General features: G+C 56.7%; 1 protein-coding gene across 2 annotated transcripts; it reads left to right on the top strand.

The window, feature by feature from the left end:
• Positions 1–263: 263 nt before the first annotated feature.
• Positions 264–6,893, top strand: Wfikkn2 (WAP, follistatin/kazal, immunoglobulin, kunitz and netrin domain containing 2). 2 transcript variants are annotated; one of them, XM_026386940.2, is made up of 3 exons: positions 264–319; positions 681–1,399; positions 4,125–6,893. In XM_026386940.2, exons 2-3 carry the CDS (start codon positions 1,199–1,201, stop codon positions 5,643–5,645), a joined length of 1,722 nt encoding a protein of 573 aa, XP_026242725.2. In that variant the 5' UTR covers positions 264–319; positions 681–1,198; the 3' UTR covers positions 5,646–6,893. The 2 variants fall into 2 exon arrangements, with proteins under 2 accessions (XP_026242725.2, XP_026242726.2); XM_026386941.2 differs by lacking the exon at positions 264–319 and having other exon boundaries at positions 674–1,399.
• Positions 6,894–11,135: the final 4,242 nt, after the last annotated feature.

Genomic DNA, 11,135 nt, shown 5'->3' with positions numbered 1-11,135 from the left:
TGCATGTCGAGTCGGGCACATATTAAGAAAGACTGGCCTTGCCATCGCTGCTTACTGTGACCCTGGGCAAGTGTCTTGCGCTCTTCAGTCCTCTGTGCAGGGGATTGGGGGTGGGGGGGGCAAGATGGTGCCTGTACAGTGCCTGGCACTCAGAAAGGGTTCCCTGAGTAGTGGCCACCGTGGCCACAGGTGCGGGCAGCTGGGCCGTGCAGCGCTATGCTGCTATCTTTCTGGGGGGGGTTTCTTGGAGCTGAGTGTGTGGATGGAGGAGCGAGGAATGTGATACGTCCCGGAGCCGGGGGGAGCCGGAGCGTATCTGGTATGTGTCTCTGGAATGATTTGGGGAAAATTCACCAAAGTTGGAACTTCAGACACCAACCGCCGGGGACCCAGAGATAGGGAACTGTCCGTGTGCACACCCCCCACCGGGGAACCTGGTGCTGGGGTGGGAGTCGGCTTACACGGCTCAGCGCAGCTCAGGCCCGCCCTGGAACGGCCGTGAACTTGTTGTTTTTCCACGTCATTTGCTCTCAAATGTACTATCGGGCTGGGCGACGCTACTCAGCCCGCTCAGGTCCCTCCTTGTAACAAGCGACTGTGTGTTCTTTAGAGGTGGCCAAAAGGGAGGAGGGGGCCCAGCCCCGGGAGGTGGGGGAAAGGGAAACAAACCTTCTTTACAGGGAGCGTGCGTGTCCTGGAGCCAGCTCCCCCGAAGCACATGCCATTTCTGGCCCTTGAAGGGGTTAAAGGCCTCCTGGAGTCAAAACAAGCAGGTGTCCCACCGTGCCAGATACGCTGCCTAAACTGCTTCCAGCTTTCTCTCCCCCTTCTGCAATAAGTCTGTGATCGGCCACGGGACAGAGGCGCCAGCAGCCTGCCTGTGACAGGCATCAGGTTAGCTCGCTCCCACTCGGGTGGCGCGCCCAGGATAGAAATCCAGGCTCGGGCCCCTGCTGCGGCTCCTCTCCCTGCACACTCAGGAGACAGAGTTTCCTTCCAAAGACCTTTCTTTTATCTGAAGCCGCACAGCCCAGCAGGCTGCACTTGGTGGAGGCAGCAGCCGCTGCAGCAGCAGCCTCAGCAAGGAGACCTGCGGGGCCGGGAGGGCAGGTGTCTCCAGCCCCGGAGGAGAAGGCCCCGGTGGGCCCCAGCCCCTGGCGTCGCCGCAGGGGAGGTCTCGACAGCTGCAGTTCGCACCATGAGGGCCCTGGGGTGTCGCCGGTTCTGGTCCTGCCGGGGTCTGCTGCTGCTGCTGCTGCTGCTGCTCCGGGTGTCCCCGCCAGGCCTGGCACTGCCGCCCATCCGCTATTCCCATGCTGGCATCTGCCCCAACGACATGAACCCCAACCTCTGGGTGGATGCACAGAGCACCTGCAAGCGAGAGTGTGAGACGGACCAGGTGAGTTGGGAATGCGGAGCCCGAGATGGACCTGAGGTGTGAGTGAGGGGGTGGGGGCGTGGGCTGGGGACGACTGGGGAGTGCCCTCCAGGAACGTGAAGGAGCACAGGCCCTGCCCACCAGGAGATAAACAGAGCACGATGGATGCCTGTCTGTTGTCACTGAGGCCTGAAAGAGGGTGTGATGTCCAAGTTCACCAGAGCCTGGGAATCGCGGGCTGCTGCTCCTTCCTGGGTGCTGAGGGCTGCTGTGGGCCAGCACTGTGCCAGGCTCATAGAGAGAATTGGCAGATGTGTGTCAGCTGCCCACTCACAGGTAGGAGAGTGGACACTCAGAGCGGCACCATGGCCAGCGAGGGACAGGTGGGCTTGGAGCCCATATCTGCCAGACAAAGCTGAAGTTTCATCTGGCCTCCAGCCACCTCCCAGGTTTTGGGCCTAGACCCAGAGAGTAGCCAGACTGGGGGTCAGGGCAGGCATCCTCAGGAAGGAAGTGGACTGAGTTCCAGCCTGCCAGCCTCCTCAGTCCTCCCTCCTGCTCCTCTCTGAGGACACTGCAGGGCAGGGCTGATTCTAGAGCAGTTTTCTCCTCAATGCCAAGGCACCCTGACGGCCACTCCCTCCCACTCTGGCAGGGCAAAGGGCCTGTGGTACCCACATCTGCTCTGAGCACAGCTACCTGCTGCCTGTCCTGGCCAGCTCTGAGGGTAACAGGGTCCCCTGGGGCTCTGGGTCTGGGTCTGGGCCAGACATCACCAGGGAACATGAGAGACCCGGTGTTCCTGCGATGCTCGGTCACCCACAGGAGAGTACAGGGCTTCCCTGGGGAAAGTGGCCTCTGCCTCACAGTGCCCAGGGGACAATTCTCTGTCCCCTCGGGATAGATGCTTCTAGTGGGCTATGGTAGTGTCTAGAAAAAAAGATAAGGAGCAAGAGAGCCAGGGCTATTCCCACAAGCTGAGGTCACTTCACTTGTTGGCTACATTTGCAGAGAAGCTTGTGTCATTGGCACAGGGTGGCCTGAAAAGTCAGGTGGGGCTTGGGGACAGTAGGACCGATTTTGTGAGTTTGGAGAGAAGGCACCTGTTCGGGGCTGGGGATTCAGACAGCCTCTGGGTGCCTCCCAGTCCCTTAAGTGAAAGTCTTCTCAGGATCCCCTCCAGGTTCCTTCCCCCAGTTCCCAAGGGCCCATCCTCTCACGGGCCTCTGGGCCCCGAGGGAGCTTCCTGTCATCTTAGGAAATGGATGACCTCAGGTCAAGAAGCAGGCTCTCCTGCCCCATGTCCCCTAACCTGCCATCAGTTCTCCTTGGGGTCTCTCTCCCTTAGACCCAAGTGGTACACACACACGGCCCCTCCCTGCCCAAAGCCTCCCTGTATGGCCGAGAAGCCTGTGCCAAACAAGGGCTGTAAAACAAAGTCCCCATTCTGAGCTGGAAGGGGCAGAGGGTAAACAAGGGAAGCCGGCAGGCCCTGCAGAGCCAGGGCGGGGGTCCCCCCCTTAGTTGATGTGGAATGTCAAAGAGGCTGAACAAAAGTCGGGAGGACCAGAGGCCAGCCCCGGTGGGGAGTAGCTCACAGAGCCACTAGCTGGTGGAGGATCAGGAGGCTTGCCCGCTGCCCAGTGGGTACGGCATGTTATTGTGGAAAACACCACATGAAATCCCTGTTTGTGCCGGCCACAGGAGCATGTTGCTAATTTCGAGGAATTAAACTAATGCCTTAGGCGGCTCCACAGAAAATCAGAGGGGATTATGGTCTGGCAATGCCTCGCTGATGGACTTGCTGACCTTTGCCACACAAGGGAGTTTTTTCTTGTGGCTTTCTCCATGAAGTGTCCCTCATGGAGCCGAGCACCTGGCTCTGGTGTAGGCTGAGACCTGGTGTCCTGGGCCCAACACATCCTGATCTCCTCAAGGGGAGACGGGGTGTGGACAGACTCCAGAGGTGGCGTCTCCCAGTTCACCAGGGCATCCTCAAGCCAACGGAAAAGACCCGAATGCAGCATCACTGTGAGCCCAGAGCTCATTTGGTGATATCAGAATCCCACCCACTGGGCTTTGCAGTCCCTTTCTGCCACCTCCCATTGCTGTGGCATGATTGTCACCTCTCTGCATCTCTGTATACTCATATATAGATGGTGGTAAGAGAATGTCCCCTCTTAGAAATCTGTGATCCACCACTTTCCACACACTAGTCATGGAGATGACCTTGGGCAAGTCACTTAATATCTCTCCCTCTCCCTCTTTCTCTCTCTCTCTCTCTCTCTCTCTGGTACCAGGAATTGAACCCAGGGGCACTTAAACACTGAGCCTCATCCCCAGCCCTGGGGATCTCACTGAGTTGCTTAGGGCCTTGCTAAGTTGCTGAAGCTGGCTTTAAACTTATGGACCTCTGGCCTCAGCCTCCCAAGCCGCTGGGATTACAGGCGTCTGCTACCTGTAACCTCTCTGTGCCTCGGTAGCATCATTCATGAAGTGGGAATAATGGTTGCACCCACCACGGGCTTGTGAGGAGCACAGCAAGCTACCTGTCAGCTCGTAGTTGAGGGCCTGGCACCTGGCAGTGCCAGGTCTGCCTGAGCTCAGTCTCTCACCACCAGGGGTTCCACTCACACTCAATGGTGAGCCCGGCAAGTCCCCTCCCCACAAACCCTGAGGTCAGGGCAGGACTGTGTCCTTTCTTCCTTCCCCTCCCTGTTCAGAGCTCTCTCTGTGGCTCTTTCAGGAATGTGAGACCTATGAGAAGTGCTGCCCCAATGTGTGTGGGACCAAGAGCTGTGTGGCGGCCCGCTACATGGACGTGAGAGGGAAGAAGGGCCCGGTGGGCATGCCCAAGGAGGCTACGTGTGACCACTTCATGTGTCTGCAGCAGGGCTCTGAGTGTGACATCTGGGATGGCCAGCCCGTGTGTAAGTGCAAAGATCGCTGTGAGAAGGAGCCCAGTTTTACCTGTGCCTCTGACGGCCTCACCTATTACAACCGCTGCTACATGGACGCCGAGGCCTGCTCCAGGGGCATCACGCTGGCTGTGGTCACCTGCCGCTATCACTTCACCTGGCCCAACACCAGTCCCCTGCCTCCCGAGACCACTGTGCACCCCACCACAGCCTCCCCGGAGACCCCTGGGCTGGACATGGCGGCCCCGGCACTGCTCAACCACCCCGTGCACCAGTCAGTCACCGTGGGTGAGACGGTGAGCTTCCTCTGTGACGTGGTGGGCCGGCCCCGGCCTGAGATCACCTGGGAGAAGCAGCTGGAGGATCGGGAGAACGTGGTCATGCGGCCCAACCATGTGCGTGGCAATGTAGTGGTCACCAACATTGCCCAGCTGGTCATCTATAACGCCCAGCCTCAGGATGCTGGCATCTACACCTGCACGGCCCGGAATGCTGCCGGGGTCCTGAGGGCAGACTTCCCGCTGTCCGTGGTCAGGGGGGGTCAGGCTGTGGCCACCTCAGAGAGCAGCCCCAACGGCACAGCCTTCCCAGCGGCCGAGTGCCTGAAGCCCCCGGACAGCGAGGACTGTGGCGAGGAGCAGACCCGCTGGCACTTCGACGCCCAGGCCAACAACTGCCTGACCTTCACCTTTGGCCACTGCCACCGCAACCTCAACCACTTCGAGACCTACGAGGCCTGCATGGTGGCCTGCATGAGTGGGCCCCTGGCCGTGTGCAGCCTGCCCGCCCTTCAGGGGCCCTGCAAGGCCTACGCGCCACGCTGGGCCTACAACAGCCAGACCGGCCAGTGCCAGTCCTTCGTCTATGGCGGCTGTGAGGGCAATGGGAACAACTTTGAGAGCCGCGAGGCCTGTGAGGAGTCGTGCCCCTTCCCTCGGGGCAACCAGCAGTGTCGAGCCTGCAAGCCACGGCAGAAACTCGTCACCAGCTTCTGTCGGAGTGACTTTGTCATACTGGGCCGAGTCTCAGAGCTGACTGAGGAGCCTGACTCCGGCCGTGCTCTGGTGACTGTGGACGAGGTTCTAAAGGATGAGAAGATGGGCCTCAAGTTCCTGGGCCGGGAGCCACTGGAGGTCACTCTGCTCCACGTGGACTGGGCCTGTCCCTGCCCCAACGTGACAGTGGGCGAGACGCCACTCATCATCATGGGCGAGGTGGATGGCGGTATGGCCATGCTGCGACCCGACAGCTTCGTGGGAGCATCCAGCAGCCGGCGGGTCAGGAAGCTCCGAGAGGTCATGCACAAGAAGACCTGTGATGTCCTCAAGGAGTTCCTGGGCCTGCACTGAAGCCCATGCACCTCTCCCTGGTCCTCTTCCACCTACCCACCCCGGTGCCCCTCAGTCATTAAACTGGGCAAGATCAGATTCGACAGTCTTGGGCCCGCAGGGAAACGGCTATCAACATGTCACAAGAAAGCTACCAGAGGGTCTTAGATCCGCTTCTATTCTTTGAGTTCAACAAGAGGGCCGGGCCCCTTTTAGCTGAGGGGAACAAAGGAGAAGTCAATAGATACATGTATGTTATTCCTGGTGACCAGGCTGCTCAGGCCTTCTCAGTCACCCTTTGCTGGCCACCTGCCTCCTCTGGCTCTCCCAGAGTTCAAGAGATGGCTGATGGTTGAACACACTGGCTCGCAAAGAAGGTGTGTGGTGACAAGAAGGCCCTGCAACCCAGCAGGACACGCTCCCCCACAGCCTCTTAGATCACTGAGAGCACTTCATGGTAAGGGTCGTGGCAGTGGGAAGCCAGAGACATAGTCCAACCCAGCCCTGAATGGAGGCTGCCGGGACAGGTGCCTTGGGGTGGGGTTAGCCTGTGTCTCGGAGGCCACCATGGCACCGGCAGATTACCTATTTCCTCTCTGGGCTGCCTTGGTCTGTTGATTTGATTCTGTTCAGTTCAGCTCAGTGTATGCTTTCTGAGCACTTCCTGGGTGCCCAGTGCGAGAACCACAGAGAGATGTCCTTCCCAGCTCATGATGCCCCAACACAAAGGCCCCGCAGAAGCCCTCCCGGCTGGCATGTGCTCCCGTCCGATGGATGGTGTGATTCCACATACCACTCACTTCCCTGGACATAAGCAGATAGAAGCCCCAGGATCTGCTTTGGTAGCAAGAAAAATAAAGGAGGAGAAGAGCAGGCTGGGAAGGGGGTAGTGGAAGAATGAAGGGAGAGGAGGCAGCTTGGAACCAGGAGGAATGTTGCTCGATGCTCCCATCTGGTGGCAGCCTCGAGAGCCTGCAGGGACCCAGAGGGAGGCTGTAAACGGGTCTGGGAGGAAAGGTTTGGGGATGTGGCAGCTCATTTGTGCTGTGTGTGTGTGTGTGTGTGTGTGTGTGTGTGTGTGCGTGTGTGTGGCATGTGTGTGTGTGTGTGTTTCCAGCCTCCTGCGTGGGCCCAGCCACCCCACTACTAGATAGAGGACTTGGGAACCCCACTGTCAGCTCTGCATCTGCCCCCCCATCCCCTCTTCAGTCCTTCATTCTGTCCATGCTCCTCCAAAGCTAAAGAAGGCCATTGGGGGGCATCCTCATTTCTTCCTCAAATGTAGGAGGAAGACACTAATTAAAAACTCATAGTATCAACAGCTCTTCTTGGGTGACTCCTTTGGGCTACTGTGGGGAAGTGAGGGAGGACTGGTGGTTAGTGTCATTTGCTCCGATGACCTTCCAGGACGGAAGTCAGGCCAGGGGCATCATGTGTGGGTGGTGGAGGGACACTGCAAATATTCTAGGCCCACTGTGAATTTTTAACTATGGCGCTCAGCACAACTCTGTAGATTAGGGATGAGAAAGCTGAGCCAGAGAGGCAGGAGGGGTGGGGCTCAGGCCAGCCAGGGTGCTCACTTCCATCCCAGTACCCCTCCCACCAGGATGCATGGTGGATCAGGTGCGGAGTCAACCTACCACAGGTGGTGTTGAGATCAGATGGTGGAAGAGACAAGAGAGGGGTGGGCAGGGGCGTGCTGCCCAGTGGTGACTCCTTGTTGGGATTCAGGGTGAGGCCAGGTTCCTGTATGCTCGGGACATGGAGCTGGCTTCTGAGAATGAGACCAGCAGCACCTTTGGCCTCAAGGAGGCTCATGGCTTATCCCCACCCCTTGGCATGTGTCCAGAGCCCTCCAACTACAGCACACCCACAACTTGTGTCCCCACCAGAGACATCTCCCTACACACGTCCCTGGGCCATGACCCAAAGGATGAATCCAGGCTAGAACTAGCCCAGTCCAGGTCAGCCATTCTCACTGCAATAAGAGAATAAATAAAAAGGGGGCCAGGAGCAGGAAGACAAGCTGTTCCCCAACAAGGGCCAGAGGAGTGTGGATTAAGGGGAGCCACCCACAGGAGATCTCAAGTTGTCCCTGGGAGGATACTGAACACAAAATTTAGCCCTCAAGACGGCAGGAACAGAACCATCAGCCCCAACTTGCTGTGATCAGGGAGGGAGAAGTCTATCTCCTCACTCTGCCCCTCGCTAGGCCTGGGGACCTCTGTTGCACCTGTTTCCAGCCCAGGGTGCCTAAACAAATAGCCTATAGCAAAAGGGACAAGGGGGCCAGTGTCACCTCCTGCCTACCCTCACTTGCACAAATATGGGCCTGAGCCCTGTGGCTGGACCATAGGGCGCAGATCATTGTTCTGCTTTCCGGGTGGAAGTGCAAGTTCAGGGGAGCCACCCACAGTGCCAGGCTGGCAGAGTCAGAAACCACACAACCCACGGGGGCACTCACACAGCTCTGAATCAGAACTCTGCCACTTATCCACTCTCTCTGAGCCTTAAGTTCCTCATCTGTAAGAAAGACAGCAGGAAGAGCACTTTACAGAGACTTGGTTGGGGGGTTGAGCCTATATCCCTTGGAAGCTTGGAAAACCTGAGAAACAGCCTGGCACAGAGGGGCTGCCTGGAACCTTCTCACCCTCAGTGGCTCCCTGGCCAAGAATAGGCCCCAGGACCTAAAGCTCAACCCTTGTTCTTTTGGGTGCTGGACAGTGACATACAGCTTCAATGCTTTATTCTGTTGCCCACAGAGTATGTCCAGCCTGGGCTCTTCACATGGGCTGATTTGGGGCTCAGAATACATGGCATTTGGGAATGGGTTGTTGGGAATCTACTGCAATTTCTGAATACTGCATGGCATTTATTTTTCTATCCTTGAAACCGTGTTTACTCTTTCATCTCTGCTACCCTAGGCCTTATGCAATGCCTGAAATCTAGCAGGGGCTCAGTCAAGGACAAGCCAAGTTCCCAAGGCTGGGTTGCCAGGCAGCCTGTGGAGGTTACCTCACTCAGTCTGGGAGATTTGGCCTCAGGGGGCCCCAGGACATGGGGAGCCTGAGGTCTCCTTCCAGAGGCCAGGTTCACCCACTTCCCAGTCTATACTGGACACTCATGCCTCCTTTTCTGTGTTTGTATCTCCCTGGCCCCACTGTCCCTCTTTTAAGGGCATCTCTTCCCCTCCAGCCCATTCTGGCCCACCGTCTCTCTAGACTAGCCCCTGGGCCTCTGAGCCAGGCAGCTTGGCTTTTTCCACCCTCTGCACCCCCCCCACACCCCTCCCTGCACCTCCAGCCTCCTAGGACACTCTGCTCCATTGTGTGGCCAGCTGCTCCATAGTCTGATGTCACCCCCTGGACAGTGGGGCCAGAGAGCAGGGACGAGAGATGGAACCTGACCAGGGAAGGGGAACCATAATACATAGCCTTATGGTGTTTTCCTTCCACTATGGAGGAGTCCCTCTGTCCAACTGTCCTGTTACATCAGCCTGAGTGAGGACTTACTGTGTGATAGGCACTGGGCACTGTCTCTTTGTAATCTCCATTGAAGCTGCATGAGATAGGATACTGTTTTGTAGGTGGAAAAATTAAGGCTAGAAGGGAAAAGAAAACATGCCCAAAATCATACAGCTGCTGAGTGGCAGAGCCAGGATTTGGAACCTGCTAATCTGACATCAGAACTCCTAATGCTTATGTTATGCTTTACACACACACACACACACACACACGCACACACACACACACACACCCTGCTCTGGACTGGGCAATGTGGCGAACCGTCAGGACTGCAGATACCACAGAAGAGCCTGCCTCCAGCCAGCCGCATGCGCACCACCCAGGCTCTTTACGACCTCGCCATGTGACATGTATTTCCATCACACACATACGTAGTCATGGCCTAGATTCCCGAGTGCAACATCAGCCCTGTGCCTACTCGTCCTTCAAGACGTGACTCCTTGGGGGAAGCCTTGCTGTCCTCAGGCTGCCTAGGCCTCTTCAAGTCTCCCTCTGTGCTGGCACTGATCCTGATCAGAATGGTTGCCTAGGGGCTCCAGGAGTGCCCCGGGCCCAGCTCACAGAGCTCAGCAGGAGCTTGCTGGAGGAACGGGATCCAGGGACCATGGGCCTGGCGTGCACTGCACTGGATGACCGCAGCTTGGGGAAGGGGTTCCTCAGGTCTTCCCTCCTCTTCCCCAGTTCCACCTCAGCAAGCCTCCCTTCCTCCTCTTCCTGCCACCTCCCCAAAGAGACTGAAGCCTCCCTCCTCCCTCCTCCTCTGGGGAATGTGTGATTAATGCAGGCAGGATGGGTGGCAGGGTTCCTGGGTCCTATTCTTGGCTGTGCCCTCATTCTGGAATCTGCCCTGAGGTCACACTCCTCTCTCAGGCTGTGTCAGAAGGAAGGAAGAACCAGCCTCTGGCTGGCATTCTGCTGGGGGAGAGGATAGGGCAGGCAGGTAGGCAAGCCTACCAATCCTCTCCTTCCCACCTCCCAGGCTCCTCAGCTCCCAGCACTTCTAGTTCAAGGTCAGGTTGGAGTTTCTACATTCATGTCCCAGATTAACCTGGGACCCGGAACCCTGGCATCCAGGTCTCCAGCAACATGGCCACCCTTGAGCCCACCTATATGAGAGGAGACAGGACTAGCACGTCCCAGCCTGGGCTCTCCCAGAGAGATCTCTTCCCAGCATGCAGAGAAGAGGTGTGGTGGGACCCTAGGGTGTTGCCTGTTCCATGTCTTGAGGATATTGCAGGAGCCCTGACCTATCCTGATTGGTTGTTTTCTGATTTGGTAAAAGGGAAATTTGAATTCTATCTAATCTAAGGGAGCAGGTCAGGGCATCTCTCTTTGTGTAAGTCAGGGGGCCTGGAGTATTATCAAGGACCCTGGGCAGGAGAGAAGCAGAGTTCCAGAGAACAGATATTTGAGTTCTAACAACCTGTCTTGGGCACTTTACACATATTGTCTGATTGAATCCTCACAAAAAATAAAAAAGTTAGATATTATTTTATTGTGTCACCATTTGATAGATTCCACCCTGGGCTACAGCTGTCGGGAGGGCAAAGACAATGTATGTTTTGTTCACTTCTATGTACCCAGCACACAGCCTGACTGCTCAGGGTGTTCCATCAATATTTACTGAATGAATGAAAGGAACAAGCCCTACGGACCTTATGGAGGAAGACATGCTCTCGGAGGTATTATTCCCGTTTCACAGATGCGAAGCTGAGACTCTTAAACATTTACAGGAAACTTGCCCAAGACCCTAGGGTTAAAAAATGAAAGAGCCAGGATCCCACCCAGGTCTGCCTGACTTTAGTAACCATGCTCTTAACAGGGCGGTATATGTATTTCAACCATTTCAGTTAAAGGCTGAGGACCCAGATGGCGGTCCTCCTCCTGAACGTCCATACCACCCCTTCTGACTGGCCCCTGGGCCTCAGGAAGCACCAAGGCTTTGCAGAAAGATTATAAAACTGCACTATAAAATATGGATAGCAAT

This window comes from Urocitellus parryii, chromosome 7, assembly GCF_045843805.1.
Source record: "Urocitellus parryii isolate mUroPar1 chromosome 7, mUroPar1.hap1, whole genome shotgun sequence".
Lineage (NCBI taxonomy): Eukaryota > Metazoa > Chordata > Mammalia > Rodentia > Sciuridae > Urocitellus > Urocitellus parryii.
Note: the sequence above shows the minus strand (reverse complement) of the source record. Positions and strands in the feature narration are given on the sequence as shown.